The following is a 16,771-nucleotide window of genomic DNA, read 5'->3' as shown; positions in this document are numbered from 1 at the left end:
ACAGGGCTTTCATTCGTGGGTGTCTGCTGAAGTAGTAGCTTGGAATCTCTCGTGGAAATCCAGCGAGTGTCGGATCTTTGATGATTTGGACTGGCCTCCACCGGTGGATGTGGAAAGATGTCGCGTCCACTGCCCTTGGGAAGCGTGATCGGCTACAGCGGAACCGTGCCTGGTGGCATGGTTCTTCACCCGGACAAGTCGACGCTCGTCTATGCGCTTGGGACTTGCATTGTTTTGAGACACCGGGTATGATCTTTTCCTTTTTTCGGTTCTTCTTTTTGTCTTCATCGAAACTTTTTTCTAACGTCTTGGTTGTTTCAGGGCGATGATCACAACCAAGAGTTTTTGCAAGGACACAGCAACAAGGTGTCCTGTTTGGCCATCTCAAGAAGTGGAAAATATTTGGCAACAGGACAGGTGAAATGTCACTTTCTCCATTTTAAAGTCTAACTTGTCCCTCTAAATGAACAGGTTTCGTACATGGGATTTACGACAACCATTATCATCTGGGATCTGGAGGAGCGAAGGATTCTTCACCAGCTGAATTTGCACAAGGTAAATCCCATTCGGGAAAAGATTACTGAAGTCAGCTATGATTTTGCGACAGGTGAAAGTGGAGTCCTTGAGCTTTTCTCCCTGTGAAACTTTCGTGGCATCAACTGGAGGTCAAGATGATGGGAAACTGGTCGTTTGGTATGTGAAGTCGGGCAAGGCGGTTTGTGGCAGTCCGACGCCAATCGACTATGCTCAGTGCGTGTGCTTCTTCAATTGCACAAGCACAAAACTCGTCACAGCTGCATCAGCTAAGCTGACCATTTGGGAATTTGACGAGGGAAACAGGCAGCTTCGGCCATACGATTGCCAACTTGGTAAAATCAGGCGAGTGTTGCAAACAATTGTAAGTGCTGGTTCAGGCTAAAGTTCGTGGTCTCATCTTGATGCATTGCCAGGTTATTGATAGTAAGGACGAGTACGTATATGTTGGAACTCAAACTGGAGATGTTCTTCAGGTTTGTTATTTTCTTTTATGTATATTTTTCCTCCTGTTGCAATTCTCCTTACTATCGCCCTGTTGTACTATGCAGGTGAGTTTGGGTCCGAAATTGTTTCAAAATCATGGGCCTAAGCAAAAGCTTTGCATGGGAGTACAATCTACGATATCGACGCCCTTTGACGACCTACTTGTCGGGGGTGGAGATGGAAACATTGTACTCCTGAGGTCTGGAACTTTGAAAACGGTTTCCTCTACCAAAGTTCACGGTAGTGTCACTGCAATGGCCAATGGTAATGCTGATCAAAGCGGATCTTTCGAGTTCTTTGTTGGAACTTCCAAGAGCAACATGTATCTCGTCAAGTAAGCATTTTCTTTAATTCTTTTCCAGTTACTGATAAGCCGCTGCCAGAACGCTGTTATAGGTATGATGCAAAAAGGAATATGATGGCCTCACAACTCATTCATACTTGCCATTACGACAAAATCAATGACATCGCTTTTCCATCGGGCTACAGTGAAGTCTTTGCTACGTGCTCGATGGATGATATTCGTATATGGCAGCTGGAAAAGTGTCGAGAGCTACTTCGGATTCAGGTAAGTTTTTTACTCGATAAGCAAACAAGATGAAACGCCTGTTTTTTTCATTAATTCAGGTCCCCAACCAGAAATGCATGAGCTTAGCATTTATGCCCGACGGAAAGTCCCTCATTAGCGGCTGGAATGACGGCCGGATTCGGGCCTTCGGGCCACAAACAGGAAAACTACTCTATACGATACTCAATGCTCACAAACTGGTAAAGCTCTCTCTTTTATCTCCTTTTGTACTGACGCTGACAAGCAGGGCGTGACGGCAATCACAGGCACATCCGACAGTGGAAAGATAATCAGCGGTGGCGTGGATGGTCAGGTGATTCTCGAGCTTTAATCTTTTTAGCACACAGCACGAATTTTTTTGTCCTGACAGGTGCGTGTATGGAGGATCGGCCCCCAAAGTCACAGCTTGATCGCGACGATGAAAGAGCATGTCGAAGTAGTCAACGGCGTCCAGGTACCGATATCTTTTCTGATCGCGGGGGCACAACTTGAAAAGTTTGTTTCCTTTTCCTTTCCCGCGGTGTTAGGTTCGAAAAAACGACTCGGAATGCGTAAGTTGCAGCAGCGACGGCTCGTGCATTGTGTGGGATCTTACTGTAAGTCCTGGCTACGAGATTTTCTTCCCTCCTCACGACTCCCGTGGCAATGGCAGCGATTTACAAGAAACAACAGTATGTTCGCGTCTACTTTCTTCAAGGCCATCCAGTACCACCCTGACGAGAGCCAGCTTCTTACAACCGGAACAGACCGCAAGGTTGGAACACACTTTCATTATCTCCTGGCTTTGAGACTGGCAACGCTGAGAGATTTTCCATTCCAGATAACGTACTGGGATGCCTACGACTGCGCGGCGATCCGAATCGTAGACGGATCTCTGACCTCGGAGATGACCGCGCTGGACATAAGCCCCGACGGCACCGCGTTCGTCAGCGGGGGATATGACAAGGAGGTGCTCCTGTGGAACTACGACGAGGGCCATCCTTACTTCACAGGGAAAGGACACAGCGAGCCCATCACCAAGGTACGAAACTCCATTCGTGTAGAACGAGGACATGTAGATATAGATGGCTTGAAGATAGTTGGATAGGATCTAGAAGCTGTCTTGTGTGTCAGCTCATCGTCACCAAGGTACGAGGCTCCATTTGCGTGGAACAATGAGGTTGAGATATAGATGGCTTGATAGATAGTTGGATAGGATCTAGAAGGTGTCAGTTTTGGTTTCATTCCTCGCTGCCGTGTTGAGTTCTCACTTATCTCGTGTGTGTTCCAGGTGAAGATAAGCCCCGATCAGCAACACGTAGTCTCGGTGGGGGAGGAAGGTGGCATTTTTATCTGGGACTACAAAGCTCCAACGTCGGCATCCACGAGCCCCGCCAGCGTTGGAAGCCCAGCCAGCGGAAGCCCAGAGCTGTGAGGAAAGGATTTGGAGAGATCAATCAAGCAAAGCGAAACGACCAAAGCAAAGAATTCACTGTTAGAAAACGCATCGTGGGTGGGACAGTATATAGATACGGCGTCTTTTGTGTGGTGACACAACTGGCCAACAAGCGAGCGCACAGCCGCAAAGGGGAAAAGAGAGGAAAAAAAAAAGAGGGAGAAAGAAATAAAAGGAGGATCCTCAAAGTTTTTAAGCTCGCTCCTTCATTCTTTTTTTGTGTGCCTCGAGTTTGGCGACGCGCAAGATCGGATTTTTGCGGCTTCATCCGTGAGGAGGGGATCAAATTTTTCCTGGCGCGAGCATATAGGTAGAGCCCTTCCATCAAGCAATCAATCGAGAAGGGGGTGGAATTCTATCAAATCCAGCAAGGAAGGATAGGCTGGATGCAATCCCCGGTAGTAATCCCCGCGCCCTCATCGTCGCCATGCTCGTCCTCGCTCATGGCGGCCGCGAGTAGCGCCCGCCATGCATCGCTCTCTTCCCCTCCCTCCTCTAGCTCCTCGTCCATCTCTCAGTCGCGCGCGACAGCCGCCGCGGCCAGCCCGAGGTCGCCAAGCCCGAGGTCCAGCCCGAGGAGGTCCGGCTCGGTCCTGGAGCACACGGATCGCGCCGGAAAGGTGGACATTGGAAAGGAGATCGAGCAGCAGCGGCGGCAGCGGCAGGATCTGGAGAGTAAGGCCAAGAGCGGGCTCGTGGGATTCGACAAGTTCGTGCGCTCCAACCCACTCACCGACCGATTCAAGGTGCTGTGCTTCCACCACGTCGAGCTGTGGTGCGGCGACGCCACCAACACCTGGCGCCGCTTCTCGTGGGGGCTCGGCATGCCGCTCGTCGCCAAGTCGGACCAGACCACCGGCAACCACGTCTACTGCAGCTACGCGCTCCAGTCGGAGGACCTCGTCCTCGTCTTCTCGGCCCCCTACTCGGACAAGCACCGCTACCAGCCGGCCTCGCCGCCACCCCACCCGGCCATGACCAAGCCCGCCATGCTCGACTTCTTCGACGCCCACGGCCTCGCGGTCCGGGCAGTCGGCGTCCGGGTGGAGGACGCCGCCACGGCCTTCCGGACGAGCGTGGAGCACGGCGCCATCGCGGTGCTCGAGCCCACGACCATGCACGACGTCCACTCCGGCCAGGAGCTCGTGCTGTCCGAGGTGGCGCTCTACGGCGACGTGGTTCTTCGATTCGTCAGCGGCGGATTCGACGGCCCCTTCCTCCCAGGCTACGAGCGCGTGAGTCCGCCACCTTTCTCGTCGTCCCCCTCGGGGCTTGGAGTCGGGCTCTGCCGGCTGGATCACGCCGTCGGGAACGTCCACAACCTGCTGGACGCCGCGCGGTACGTGGCCGGCTTCACGGGCTTTCACGAGTTTGCCGAGTTTACCGCCGAGGACATTGGCACCTGCGAGAGCGGGCTGAACAGCATGGTCCTGGCCAGCAACAACGAGATGGTGCTGCTGCCCATGAACGAGCCGGTGCATGGCACGCGGAGGAAGTCTCAGATCCAGACGTACTTGGATCACAACGAGGGGCCGGGCTTGCAGCACTTGGCGATCTCTTGCCGGGATATCTTTCATACTTTGAGGGAGATGAGGATGAGATCTCACATCGGGGGGTTTGAGTTCATGCCCAGGCCGAACAAGAAGTACTACAAGGACTTGCCGGAGAGGATTGGATCGAGCCTGACGCCCGAGCAAGTGGAGATGTGCGAGGAGCTCGGGATCCTGGTTGACAAGGATGATCAGGGGATTTTGCTCCAGATCTTCACCAAGCCTGTGGGTGACAGGTATGTGTTTTCTTTTCTCTCTGTCCTTTGGAAAGATTCGATGTTCTATGGCTTTTTGTGTAGGCCAACTTTGTTCTTGGAGATAATCCAGAGGGTGGGATGCATGGAAGAGAACGTCCAGCGAGGAGGGTGTGGGGGATTTGGCAAGGGGAACTTTTCGGCGTTGTTTAAATCGATTGAGGACTACGAGAAAACTCTCGAGCGATGAAACAGGAATAGATTTTTTTTTTTTTTTGTTTTTTCTGTTATGATTTTTGGGTCAAATATAATAAATTTGCCTGTAACATGTATCCTAACGTGCCAGTAGCGGGTGGTGAGAAAAGATTGGCCATGGCCAGAGGTTCCTTGGTATGTTGTAATTACATTTTTCGCAGGACTCCATGCTCGTCCTGACTACCTTTGAGGTTGGCAACTTCAAACAGGAATCGGAGAGCCTGGAAGTCCTGAATATCTACAAGCTCAACAGGAAATGTGACAAACTCCAGAGCTTGGAAATTGGTGGAGACTGGGAGCTGGATGAATTGGTGAGGCACAATCACAGAGCTTACCTTAAGATGAGCATTTCCCTTCTGCTGGAGCTTGCAAATCGTCAGTTTCGGCACTGGCTCCTTACAGCTACTTTGTGGTCTTCAATTTTCTACCCTGTAATCTTCTTCTTGTAGGCGCTCGAAGGCAAAGGCAATCCACGTAGCTTGGAGACACTTGATTTCCACCTTTGGTTGAATGTTTGCGATTACCCTGATGGCGATATCTCTTTCTTGAGGGCTTCGTAAACTTGTGGTCCATTGCTTTGATCTGATCAACAGGATGTCACAGACCGTGGAAGACATTCCTGGAAACTGGGAAAGTTCTATCCTTCACTGACAAGTGAGATCAAACTCCAAAACTTTTGTAGCGAAAGGCCTTCTCATTAGTGATAGTTTTCTACTACAATCTTACCCAGCTGTTCTCCTTGAACAGTGAACGCTCAATCTATAGCACCATCGAATTTAACATAATCCAAATTCCTCTTCTAGCGCTATATGTTATGGTTATTGTCCTGTGATTCGCTAGCAAGCTTGAAAAATTAAAAATCAAATTTAAGTTATACGATACGTATATGAGAGAGAATTAAGGGCCCCTCGTCTTAAATAATCCTGTTATGCAAAAAAGGTTTTGTTTAAATAAGAGCAAGCTCTTCCCTACGTGGCATCTTCAAAACTTTGAAATTTTCGGTCTTGCCAATTCGAATCCTGTTCTTCGGTGGAGGCATTAGTCATCATTTAGCCCTCCAAATCTCCCTAGCTACTCATGTAATAATAATAATGTATGTTTGATATTCTTGCAAAGATTTCTTTCTGTGCCATGGCAATCGAAAAACTAGTAAGATACCAGGGAGAAGCGTCACCCCAGTCCCATGGACAAGACACGAAGAGCGAATATGCTCATCAGCGCCCTCGGACGGTCCGGGAGCGTCCAAGACGCGCAGTGCGTCTTCCTAGCCATGGATCAAAGGAATATCTTCTCCTGGAATATCCTTCTTGCGGCATATGCCCAGTCCGGGCATATGCTTCCCGCCCGCGAGGCCTTCTCCAAGATGCCCCAGCACGACGCAATATCGTGTGGAACGCTGCTCAAGATCTTCTCGCAATGCGGCATGATCGCCCACGCAGAGGCGATCTTCGCTTACATCCGCGACCCCGACACGATCGCCTGGAGCGCTATGATCACAGCACACGCCCGAGCTGGGCAAATTGATGCCGCCAAGAGCTACTTCGATCGCGTGCCTCGTCGGAACGTCGTGTGCTGGAACGCGATGATCCAGGCGTGCAATCTCTCTGGAATTCCAATCGAGGCAAAAATATTCTTCGATAGAATGCCGCTGGCGGATGTAATCTCCTTCACGAGCATGATAGCGGCGTATTCCCAGACCGGGCACTTGGAGCGCGCGCTGGAAATATTTGCGCTTCTTCCTCGCCCGGATCTCGTCGCCTGGAACGCGCTCATGGCGGCATTCTTGCGCTCGGATCGATTCGACGAGGCCGTAGAGATCTTCCACGCCATGCCGGATCGAAGCGTGGTGTCGTGGAACGCGCTCATCACGACCTACGGGCAGAGCGGGCGCTGCGAGGACGTGGAGAGGACTTTCTTGGCGATGGCGAGGAGAGATCTCGAGTCTTGGAACTGCGCCATCCAGGCGGAGCTCCAAGATTCTGGAAGAGATGATCACGGCCTCGCGGCAGCAGCAGCATTCCTGGAGAGAATGCCGCAGTGGAGCGAGATTTCTTGGAGCCTGATGGCGCAGACGTACGCTCCCACCGGGAAATTCCAAGCTCTACTCGAATCGACGCTGCCGGATCTGCCGCTCATGACGTGGAACGAAATGATCACCGCGCACGCCCTGAACGCCAAGATCGAGGAATCCAAGCGGCTCTTCGACTGGATGCCGCAGCGCGACGTGATCTCCTGGAATCGCCTCCTCCAGGGCGTGGCGAACGAAGAACAAGAAGATCAAGATCGAGAGCTACTGGAAGAAATCTACCACCGAATGCCCGCCCGGGATCTTATTGCTTGCACGACGATGATCGGCGCCTATGCCGGCCTAGGATCGCTGCTCCAGGCGCGCGATCTCTTCGATCGATCGCCCCAAAGAGACAAGACGCTCTGGAATGTGATGCTCAGCGCCTACGCCCAGAATGGGCGAGCCGACGAAGGGCGTGGATTGTTCCACGTCATGCCCCACACGGACGAGGTTTCGTGGACCGCGATGCTCGGCGTATATTCCCAACAAGGCCGCCCGGAAGACACCCGGGATATTTTCGAAAAGATGCCCAGGCGAGACAAGGTGGCCTGGAACGTACTAATCGACGGATATTCCCAAAACGGGCATTTAGAAGAAGCAAAAGAGGCGTTTGCAAAGATTCCTTGCTGGAATGCCATGCTTTGGAACTCCATGGTGAGATTATATGCCATGAGAGGGCATCCAGAGGCAACAAAGGGAGTGTTTGAGAAGATGCCACAGAGGGACATTATCTCTTGGAACTCCTTGATCTTTGGATATTCCCAGAACGGGTATATTCGCGAGCCCGAGCTCTTCTTCCACCTCATGCCCGAGTGGAGCACCGTCTCCTGGCTCGTTTTGATGGCCTCGCTCGCCCAAAACGGTCTCGCCGATCGAGCAAAATCCGTGTTTGATCGAATGCCCGAGCCGGACACCGCGTGCTTCGTCGCGCTCATGGCCGGATTGGCGTCCAACGGCAGCTGCCAAGAGACCATCGATCTCTTCCGGGCGATGAATCTCTTCGGCTGGAAGCCAAACGCGGACGCGTTCGTGATGATCCTCCACGCCTGCAGCCACTCGGGGGACGTGATCCAGGGGCGCGACTTCTTCGCCTCGATCCGGGAAGCCCACGGCCTGGAGCCGACGATCGAGCACTACTCCTCGATGATCGATCTCCTGGGGCGCTCGAGGCGGATCCAAGAGGCCGAGGAGCTCGTCCACAGCATGCCCTTTCTCCCGGACGCTGTGACCTGGACGATCCTTCTCAACGCCTGGACCGTGCATAGCGATCTGGAGCGAGGAGCTCGAGCCGCGATCGATCCCAAAAGCCCAGCTGCGAGCTACATTCTCCTCTCCAAAGTCTACGCCCCACCGGACGAGAAATTTTCTAGGAGTTGAAATTAGGGTTCTTCCGCCTTGCATTATTTTGTCGTGTTGTGGAGGAGATTCGAACCCCCGACCGGTGTGTGAGAGAGAGGGATAGAAAGCTAAGATGGACGCACGCCGCGCACACCACACACTGGGTGGCTTGATGCCCAGGCTATATTCCTTATCCCCTCGCTAATCCCTGGCTTTTAGACTAGAGCTTTAAGCGCCTCTAGGCTTTTGGCTACACACTGCCCAGCTTTGTCTCTCGAGAGCAGCGCTTCCATCCCCATCGCGCTTCCGGGAAGGATGGGATTGTGAGGAGTCGCGGCCATCCGGCATGGAATCGCTGCCGCCGGCGCCAGCTCCCTGGAGCTCCAGCAGCGCCAGCGCCAGCAGCACGGCGATTCTGGGGTTTTGGTGACGGCGGATCCGGGGGGGGCGAGGGGGTTCGCCGGGCCGTGGCTGCTGGCGCTGGTCTCGGGAGGAATTCGTGGGGTTTAGGGTGCGCAGATCCGAAATTCTGGACGAGCTCTCGACCAGGTATCGTCCAATCTCTTAGCAAGAACTAGGTGTGGTGTAGAGGCAAGGGAGAAACGTGGAGATCGATAGAGCGGGCAGCGCAGTACGCGAGAATTCTATGCGCCATAAGAGGAGGTAGCGTGGATTATCTTCGCGTTTCGTCTTCCTGGGGGGCATGGATTTCGATGGGACCGTGGATGGGGAAGCTAAAGAGGTGGTGACAGTGCCCGTGAGGCAAGACGACGATGGATCTAGCGGCGACTATGGTGAAGTGGAAGTCGACGGTGGTGGTGCTGGTGGTGGCTCCGGGCAGCAGCCGCAAGCATTGGAAGTTGTCACTACTGTGAAGACCGAGGCAGGGGTGGACACCAAAGAAAAAACTCTCCTGACTTACAGGAGAAGATCTTCTTCCTCAGCTCCTTCCACGGCGGCGACCACTCCACCACCACTTGTCACTCCCAAGCTCGAGGAAAACACGCGTCCTGTTCGTGCCAACCGGGGAATCAAGCGGCGGTATCCCGGTAAAGCGTTTTCTTCTTTTTTTCTCCATCTCCTCTCTGACTACAAGTGTTCGTCGACTTTCGACTTTCCATTTTCCAGGAGATGAGTCAGACGATACCGAATCAACTCGCAAGCCCGCTCGTGTCCGGAGCATGACAGAGGTTTTTGCCGAAAGTGCGAAGTATTCTTCTCAAAATGGTAAAGGTAGTGGATTGTCTTTTGTTTGGTTTTGCTTTGTTTTTGCTGCTTTGCTTGGCTTCCACCTGTTACGTTCTTGTGTTTCTTAAGTTTTATTTCATTAGTTGTAGAGGTCGGGCAGAGAGTTCCAAGACGCATGCGTCCGAAGAAAAGAGGCAGGCCTTCGAGAGCAAACGGCGGCAGGAAAGGTTTGAGTGGAATGAATTCCAGTGAGAACTCTGATCAGCCACGCCAAGGTAGCTTAAGCGCATGATGCATTAGATATGTTTATTTCACGTTCTTCGCTCTGCTGTGCTTTGTAGCGCCCTTGGTACTGAAGAACTTTGCGTTTCCAATCTGTGCAGGGAATTTGTATGTGTGCAAGCACGAAGGCTGTGACAAAGTATTCAGTGAACCTGGTGGACTATACCGGCATGCCCGAGTACATGGTGACAGACCATATGTTTGTCACTACGAAGGTTGCAACAGGGTAAGATCTTGAGCGTTGTTTCTCTGGCTTGAACTTCTCAAACTGTGATTTGTTCCAGAGATTCTTGGAAAGATCCAAGTTAAAGCGACATTATCTTATTCATACTGGCGAGAAGTCATTTGTTTGCCTGCACGAAGGCTGCGGAAAGGTGAGGAGTTTCCACGCTCGGATATTGTTTTCACTTGTGCTGATCCTGAGCAATGGCAGGCATTTTCTCTAGATTTTAACTTGCGCTCTCACATGAAGACGCACACCGGCGAGTACCACGAGTGCCCGCACGAAGGCTGCGAGAAGAAATACTGCCAGAACTACAAGCTCCGGGCTCATATGTGCAAGGACCACAACATGGTCGACGGCGACGTGCTCATGGACGCGCTCAAGGATCTCACTCCGGAGATGAAAGCGGCCAAGAAGCAGGAGAAGCTCCAAATGCTACTGACGAGAAGGGAGAGGCTGGACGACTGGCGCGAGGGGCGGAAGAAGCGGATCCAGGAGCTGGAGGTGGAGCTAGAGCGGGAGACCAAGGAGCTGGGCAAGATCGAGCGGGCGATGAAGAAGCTGGAGCGGGAGAAGGACCTGCTGGAGGTGGACGACGAGTCGGAGCTATCATCGTCAGACGACTCGATCGAGCCGGACATCGAGCAGGCGAGCTGCGAAGACAGGGAGGTGCTGGTGTTCGCGCAGAAGCTCCCAACGGCGGACCACGGCGCGAGGCTCGTGCAGGCCGACCCCAGGATGATCCAGCACTCGAGCGAGATGGTGGCGCTCAGGCCCAGCGGATTGCTACCGCCGGAGAGCTCCATCACCGAGGAGAAGATCAAGAAGGCGGACGCGATCGCGAGCAGCGCGAGTACCTGGCAGAATCACGCGCTCCAGAGCCAAGGGCAGAATCAAAGCGGCGATGGAGCAGCGGTGTGGTCATCGTCGTCGTCGTCCTCGCACAAGATGATCTTGCTGCAGCAATCGGAGCTCCCAGTGACGCATTTGTTCGCGTTCCAAGAACAGCCCTGCTTGGTGGACTAAAACCCCGCCAAGGAAGAAGAACACTCTTGCTATAAACCTTAAACCCTGAATCCTAGGGCACAAGGAAACTTTCCTAGAAAGGGCAAAAGGCGAAAAAAAAAGGTGTGGTTCCGTACGCCTCCACCAGCGTGGAATTATCTCCGGATGCGTTTGCAATGGGCCGCCATGTAGTACGGCACCAAACCACCCATGGAGAGGGACAGCTTAGCGACACGTGTGGCGCGGCGATTGACGAAAATCTCTGTGATTGGCTTTCTTCCCGGAAAACGTGTATGATGTAATATTGTATGGTTGGAAAACAAAATGGGACATTGGAGTGGAGACAAATCATTGGGTGAGAATTTTTTGCTATAATAGCATCCAACGGGAGGCATGGTATTTTACCTGGGGATCCGACGGCTGGGAGCCGGCCACGAAGTGCTGTAAGAACGGTCGATTTTTATCCCCGCCCGCCAGCAGGAAAGGCGAGCAAGGAAAGGTCTGTAGCCACATTGTAGAGCCCAGGACGGGATTAAAAGCTTTTAGGAGAGGTAGGGTTTCTAGGCAGGAGAGAGCTCCCCATTTTCTCGCTTTGTTCTTCGCGATCTGTGATGGATCCGGATTTCTTTGTCTGAATCTTTGGTTCTTTATCTCTTTATCCGTGAGAGATTTTCCCTTTTTTCTGTTCTTTTTGGTTGGATTTGGAGTGCTTTTTCATTCGTTTTGTTCTTTCTTTCTTCCTTGTTCTTCGTTTGTTTGAGAATCTAGTTCGATCGATCGCCAGGATTTGTGTGCTTGCTAGCCATGGCTGTTCGTCCTCGCAGCGCCTTCTTCTTCTGCTCCTGCAAGGCCTCCGGCGTTGATGGCGTCGACGAGGCGTAGCATCGCCTAGCGGAAAATGTCCACGAAGAGGTATGCTCCTTCACTCTTTCTCTTGGGAGATTTCGTCACGGCGTGTTATCATCCGCTTGGGACCAAATGTCCCTGCTTTCTCCGGGGATTCCTTTTTGTTTGCTCTGATCTTGGCATTCACTGTAGATGTCCAAACGATTCGCGTCTGATGCCTTTTTCATGCTAAAGTTTAGCTTTAGAGTTTCGAGATCTAGCACAGTTTCAAATAGAAAGAAAAGTGGAGAGGGGTTGCTTTGTCTGCTGCATTGAGTGAAACTTTCGTTTTCTTTTGTTTGGTCTATACGATCAATCCAAGCTTTCGTGTGCCAAGCTTGACACCGTGTTCTACTGTTTGCAGGCTGACTAGCTCACCGACAATGCGCCCGCTCGTTTCATCGCTCTTCTCAGCCGCTAAGAAACCAGCAGCTAAGAAACCGGCAGCTACTGCTACTATTTCAAAGGCAGGGGTTATAGACTGGCGACTCAACAAGCCAGAGATTATCAGCGTGGATAGCCTGGACCTCCACTACACGAGCCTCCGGGACGTGATGTTCCTCCAGTACCAATGCCACAGCACGGAGAGCGTGAGCGGCGGCGGCGGCGGCGGGAGCCCGAGAACTCGAATGAAGAACCATCTGGTGGAACAGGCCGCGCGGGCATACTTGCAGCCGCTCAACGTCGTCGACAACTCGACGCAGTTCTTCCCGTGGAACTGGCAGAAGATCATGGGCTATGCTCCGCTCACATTCAGCATGAGCATGCCCAGGCTCGTCACCGCCGGTGGTGGTGATGGTGGTAGTGGTGGTGGCAGTGGTGGTGGCAGTGGTGGTGGTGGCGGCGATCAGTGCTGCGGCCTCATGGGATTCTTCTCCAAGCTCAGCCTCTCCCGGACGCTCAAGTATCTCCTGGGGCGAGCAAGGCCGCCGCACGCTGGATTTCTGAACTTGTGAGTTATATGTATGCTGGTTGATTGTTGGCTAGTTGGCTTGTTCGTGAAAAAATTGGAAAAAATAAAATTACGCTATGTACAGTATGAATTTTGTCAATGTTAGCATGTTGTCACATGTTGTCACACAGTTTAAATGGAAACAGCTGGGGTGATTTGTTTTAGGTTTTGGATTCCTTTCCGCCGGCATAGTAGCGCAAAAGATTCTAAAAAGAGTGGGTCTTTTAGTGAATCAATGGCGAGTACAAGGACTGTGGAAGGATTGGCCAACAGACATTGCTCCTGGGAGGTGAAGAATTTGGGCCCTGTTTATGGTGAAGGAAGTTTGGAGGAGCAGTCTCCCAAAATTCCTTCTGCTCATATGAGACTGTCTGCTGGCCAATTTTTCCACAACACTAACAGCAGCTATGGCCCAATTGTGAGACGCCCAAGGTGGAGTTAGAGGTCGAATCTATCCGACGTCAAGCTGCTAGACAACCACAATAGGTACGTCCTGTCTAAGACTTACAACAATACTTGAGGTGGCCCTGATTCCTATGTTGCAGCTCAACTTTGCTCTTCTCCAAGAAAACAGGAGGGAGAGTGTCAACTTTTCGTTTTGGGAGCACAAATGGCATGCATAATCTTTGATTGTGAAGGGCACTGATTGAGCATTGGCTTGGACGTAGTGGGTGTTTTGGTTTGCTTTGAAATTTAATGTTTTTGGTTTGCTTAAGCAAACCTGTTATATCTAGAATATGCCTGAATATTATAGGATCTTTTACTATCTAACGGTTGTTATTCATTTAGATTAATTTTGTATTTATAATTTATAAACATGTTTATAACTTGCTTAAACACTTTTTAGTATATATTTTTTATTCTACCATCTTATGCAATAAAATTAATTTTGTGTTTATAAATTATAAACATGTTTATAATTATAAAATTTTATTTGATCAATTGAATTAATACATATACTATTAAACATTACTACATACAATGCGTAACAAATTATTTAAAGTTTTAATTTGAATTTTGTTCAAATGAAACAGTTGGAGTGGCTTCTTTTAGGTTTGCTTTTCTATGCTGCTTTGTAGATTGGAGGATGTTTCTGGAGACTGTGGAGTGGAATTTAGAGCATGTGTTACTCATGGTGAAAGAATTCTGGATGACTAGTATTAAAGAGGTGCCCATGGGGCAAAAGTTTGCCTAATGAGGAAGAAGAGGCAACCCCTTTTAGAGCAGTCGCCTAGATGAGTGGTGCACTCTTTTAAAATATGGTACTTTCTCTTAGTATTGATTCATGTGTCTAACATTTCCAATGCCCGTTTTAGAAACTCATGCTCATCTAACAAAACTTTATGTAAGACCTATAATGACAATGTTCTGATTCCATGTCGGAGCTCTTGCTCTTCTCAGGAGGGATTTCTGTCGGGCACACTGATCGGATAGCGCGGTTAAATTTGCGCCAAGAGTGTTTAACGGAAAAACGCTGGAGAGTTTAGGGTTCTTACCCAGGAACCCTAATATCCGAAGCTCCATAGGGCGGCACTACCACCAGGTCTGCGCATTCGCTTTATCTCGACTCCCCGCGCACTACATCCAGCGACCGAGGCCGCAGCCAAGCATCTGGCTTCTCATCCCGGCGCTCAGGGCATCGTCCGCGATCCAGGAGCTAGAGCAGGGCCGGATTATCCATGGGGAAGCCGCCGCTCGCTCCCTCGATTCCAATTCCTACGTCGCCAGCGCGCTTGTCACAATGTACTCCCGCTGTGGCAGCACCGTCGACGCTCGGCGGATCTTCGATCTCACCCCCGCGGGCCACAGCCTCGCCTCTTGGACGGCGCTCATGCTGGCCTACATCGATTCCGGGGATCCCTCCACGGCGCTCGATCTCTTCCACTCCAGGCCGCGGGCGATCCCCACCCCGGATGCCAGGGCATTCTCCGCGGCGATCAGGGCGTGCTGCGAGCTCGCATCGATGGAGTCTGGCGTGGAGCTCTCCCCCGGGAGAGTGGTGAAGCTGAGGGCTCTTGAGCAAGGCATGGCGATCCACGCGACGATCGATGCTTGCTGGTGCTCCAGGGATTTTTTCCTGGCCACCGCGCTGGTGGATTTCTACGCGCGGTGTGGCAGCGCAAGGGATTGCCGCCGGGTGTTCGATCAGATCGATGCCCCGGACGTGGTGGCGTGGACAGCGCTGGTGAATGGCTACGCGGACAATGGAGAGGCGGCGCTGGCGCTGGAATCGTTCAAGATCATGGCGGGCAGCCGGAGCTGCGCGGATCCAGACGCTCGGTGTGTCCTCGCGGCGATCAAGGCGTGCATCGCCCTGGCAGCGAGCGAGAAGCCGCGAGAGATCTCGACTGGCGGGAAGAACATCGCGGTGAAAATGGGCGCTCTTCGCGAGGGGATGGAGCTCCACGCCCGGGCCAGGCGATGGGGATTCGAGCGCGAGGAATTCGTGGGCGGCGCGATCGTGGACATGTACGCCAAGTGTGGGAGCTTGATCGACGCGCGCATGGCGTTCGATCGCCTCCCAGCCCACAGCGCCGTGACTGTCAGCTCCATCGCCTCCGCCCACGCCAGCGCCGGCGAGGGCGAGCTCGCGCTGGAGCTCCTCCTCTCGCGCGAATTGTGGCTCGATCGTCTTCCTCTCTCGGCCGATGCCTGGGCGATGAGCGCCGCGCTCAAGGCGTGCGCCACCGCCGCCTCGTCGCTACCCCTCGCGCAATCCATCCACGAGCGGATACTCCGCGCGGGGATGGAGATCCTCCCCGTCCTCCACGCGGGGCTGATCGACGCCTACTGCAAATCCGGGAGCCTCCGCCACGCGCAGTGCCTCTTCGCGGCATCCGCGAGCAACGACTCCATCGCCTGGAACGCGCTCCTGGCGGGGCTGAGCCACGGCGGAGACATCGATCGCGCGCTGGAGCTCTTCCGCCAGATGATCGACGAGGGCATTCCTCCCGTGGGCGCGAGCTTCGTGTGCGCGATCTCGGCTTGCAGCCACGCCGGGATGGTGGATCGCGCGCGGGGGCTCTTCGCGGCGATGGGGAGGTGTGGAGTTCCTCGCGGGATCGAGCACTACCACTGCATGGTGGACGTGCTGGGCCGCGCCAACCGGCTGGAGGAGGCGGTGGCGATGGTGAGGGGAATGCCGCATGAGCCCACCGCGGTTACGTGGAGGACGGTGCTGGGGGCCTGCCACAAGTGGAAGAACGCAAAGGTGGCGAAGGTGGCGTTCCAAGAGCTCGTCAAGATAGATCCCAGCGATCCGGTCGCGTATAACCTCATGGCAAATGTAAGGGTATTTACATAAATCAGATCAATATGGATTCTGATTTTATTCAGTTGCCCTTAACCCTGATAAAGTTGATCGTCTCTCAAGGGTGGTGTAGGGCAAAGGATTAGCAACTCTCGAGGAGAATGAAGCGCGTGCATGGCAGCAACATCATTGACAATGTTGAAAGGTATTTCCTCGATATCGATCCCATACTCTTTCTCAGAACTTCTTTCCATGGCAGCTCGCCTCCAATAGACGCATCCATCTGGGCAAATCTCCCGCTCGATTTCCAGCTCAAGCTTCTCGATCACTTCCCTCTCCAGGCTCTCTTCCGCGCCAAGCTCGTCTCCAAATCCTGGCGCCAGGGCGTGCTCTCCCTCTGCGACACCAGGTGGTTCTACATCTGCCGCAACAAGATGGCGAGCCCTGGGGAGAAGCACTGGAGGCCTCTTCCGCTGGATTACCTTCCAAACTTCCCGGAACAGCTCCTCCGTGTGCGGGCAGCAACGTCGACGGGCTGGCTCCTAGTGGAGACCATGG

General features: G+C 52.8%; 6 protein-coding genes across 11 annotated transcripts; all 6 read left to right on the top strand.

Annotated features, from left to right (window-relative positions):
- The first annotated feature begins 80 nt into the window (after positions 1 to 80).
- Positions 81 to 3,219, top strand: LOC9637224 (cilia- and flagella-associated protein 52). Its single transcript, XM_024679466.1, has 14 exons — positions 81 to 246; positions 322 to 417; positions 472 to 555; positions 608 to 898; positions 951 to 1,010; positions 1,086 to 1,354; positions 1,417 to 1,588; positions 1,648 to 1,788; positions 1,836 to 1,901; positions 1,959 to 2,042; positions 2,116 to 2,184; positions 2,241 to 2,342; positions 2,409 to 2,609; positions 2,859 to 3,219. Exons 1-14 carry the CDS (start codon positions 118 to 120, stop codon positions 3,000 to 3,002), a joined length of 1,908 nt encoding a protein of 635 aa, XP_024535234.1. The 5' UTR covers positions 81 to 117; the 3' UTR covers positions 3,003 to 3,219.
- Positions 3,220 to 3,331: 112 nt separating this feature from the next.
- On the top strand, positions 3,332 to 5,093 carry LOC9637223 (4-hydroxyphenylpyruvate dioxygenase). The gene is made up of 2 exons (XM_002974716.2): positions 3,332 to 4,809; positions 4,873 to 5,093. Exons 1-2 carry the CDS (start codon positions 3,410 to 3,412, stop codon positions 5,015 to 5,017), a joined length of 1,545 nt encoding a protein of 514 aa, XP_002974762.2. The 5' UTR covers positions 3,332 to 3,409; the 3' UTR covers positions 5,018 to 5,093.
- Positions 5,094 to 6,205: 1,112 nt separating this feature from the next.
- Positions 6,206 to 9,006, top strand: LOC112347955 (pentatricopeptide repeat-containing protein At4g02750-like). The gene is made up of 2 exons (XM_024679748.1): positions 6,206 to 8,428; positions 8,671 to 9,006. Exons 1-2 carry the CDS (start codon positions 6,206 to 6,208, stop codon positions 9,004 to 9,006), a joined length of 2,559 nt encoding a protein of 852 aa, XP_024535516.1.
- LOC9637222 (zinc finger protein 143) lies at positions 8,626 to 11,248 on the top strand. Of its 6 annotated transcripts, none has more exons than XM_024679507.1 (6): positions 8,626 to 9,477; positions 9,557 to 9,655; positions 9,766 to 9,891; positions 10,000 to 10,124; positions 10,183 to 10,272; positions 10,332 to 11,248. In XM_024679507.1, exons 1-6 carry the CDS (start codon positions 9,132 to 9,134, stop codon positions 11,145 to 11,147), a joined length of 1,602 nt encoding a protein of 533 aa, XP_024535275.1. In that variant the 5' UTR covers positions 8,626 to 9,131; the 3' UTR covers positions 11,148 to 11,248. The 6 variants fall into 6 exon arrangements, with proteins under 6 accessions (XP_024535275.1, XP_024535273.1, XP_024535274.1 ...); XM_024679505.1 differs by having other exon boundaries at positions 9,760 to 9,891; XM_024679506.1 differs by having other exon boundaries at positions 9,557 to 9,661.
- A 380-nt stretch (positions 11,249 to 11,628) lies between these two features.
- LOC9637221 lies at positions 11,629 to 13,093 on the top strand. The gene is made up of 2 exons (XM_002974714.2): positions 11,629 to 12,038; positions 12,376 to 13,093. The coding sequence occupies exons 1-2, from the start codon at positions 12,025 to 12,027 to the stop codon at positions 12,965 to 12,967; spliced, it is 606 nt and encodes a 201-aa protein (XP_002974760.1). The 5' UTR covers positions 11,629 to 12,024; the 3' UTR covers positions 12,968 to 13,093.
- Positions 13,094 to 13,198: 105 nt separating this feature from the next.
- LOC112347954 (pentatricopeptide repeat-containing protein At2g13600-like) lies at positions 13,199 to 16,267 on the top strand. The gene is made up of 3 exons (XM_024679747.1): positions 13,199 to 13,395; positions 14,017 to 14,148; positions 14,398 to 16,267. The coding sequence occupies exons 1-3, from the start codon at positions 13,199 to 13,201 to the stop codon at positions 16,265 to 16,267; spliced, it is 2,199 nt and encodes a 732-aa protein (XP_024535515.1).
- The last annotated feature ends 504 nt before the right edge of the window (positions 16,268 to 16,771 follow it).

Source organism: Selaginella moellendorffii, unplaced genomic scaffold (assembly GCF_000143415.4).
Source record: "Selaginella moellendorffii unplaced genomic scaffold, v1.0 SELMOscaffold_25, whole genome shotgun sequence".
NCBI classification, from domain to species: domain Eukaryota; kingdom Viridiplantae; phylum Streptophyta; class Lycopodiopsida; order Selaginellales; family Selaginellaceae; genus Selaginella; species Selaginella moellendorffii.
This window is presented reverse-complemented; position numbering and strand designations above follow the sequence as displayed.

Bases quoted from the DNA above. Each gene is read 5' to 3' on its own strand.
- LOC112347955 (XM_024679748.1), top strand. From the start codon at position 6,206: ATGGACAAGACACGAAGAGCGAATATGCTCATCAGCGCCCTCGGACGG. The intron at 8,429-8,670 runs GTCTACGCCCCA...AAGCGCCTCTAG, and splicing joins GCTACATTCTCCTCTCCAAA to GCTTTTGGCTACACACTGCC.
- LOC9637223 (XM_002974716.2), top strand. From the start codon at position 3,410: ATGCAATCCCCGGTAGTAATCCCCGCGCCCTCATCGTCGCCATGCTCG. The intron at 4,810-4,872 runs GTATGTGTTTTC...CTTTTTGTGTAG, and splicing joins ACCAAGCCTGTGGGTGACAG to GCCAACTTTGTTCTTGGAGA.
- LOC9637224 (XM_024679466.1), top strand. From the start codon at position 118: ATGTCGCGTCCACTGCCCTTGGGAAGCGTGATCGGCTACAGCGGAACC. The intron at 1,011-1,085 runs GTTTGTTATTTT...TGTACTATGCAG, and splicing joins AAACTGGAGATGTTCTTCAG to GTGAGTTTGGGTCCGAAATT. The intron at 2,185-2,240 runs GTAAGTCCTGGC...TGGCAATGGCAG, and splicing joins GCATTGTGTGGGATCTTACT to CGATTTACAAGAAACAACAG.
- LOC9637222 (XM_024679504.1), top strand. From the start codon at position 9,132: ATGGATTTCGATGGGACCGTGGATGGGGAAGCTAAAGAGGTGGTGACA. The intron at 9,892-9,999 runs GTAGCTTAAGCG...CAATCTGTGCAG, and splicing joins CTCTGATCAGCCACGCCAAG to GGAATTTGTATGTGTGCAAG. The intron at 10,125-10,182 runs GTAAGATCTTGA...GATTTGTTCCAG, and splicing joins ACTACGAAGGTTGCAACAGG to AGATTCTTGGAAAGATCCAA.
- LOC112347954 (XM_024679747.1), top strand. From the start codon at position 13,199: ATGGCGAGTACAAGGACTGTGGAAGGATTGGCCAACAGACATTGCTCC. The intron at 13,396-14,016 runs GTGGAGTTAGAG...GGCTTCTTTTAG, and splicing joins CCAATTGTGAGACGCCCAAG to GTTTGCTTTTCTATGCTGCT. The intron at 14,149-14,397 runs GTTTGCCTAATG...CTGATCGGATAG, and splicing joins GAGGTGCCCATGGGGCAAAA to CGCGGTTAAATTTGCGCCAA.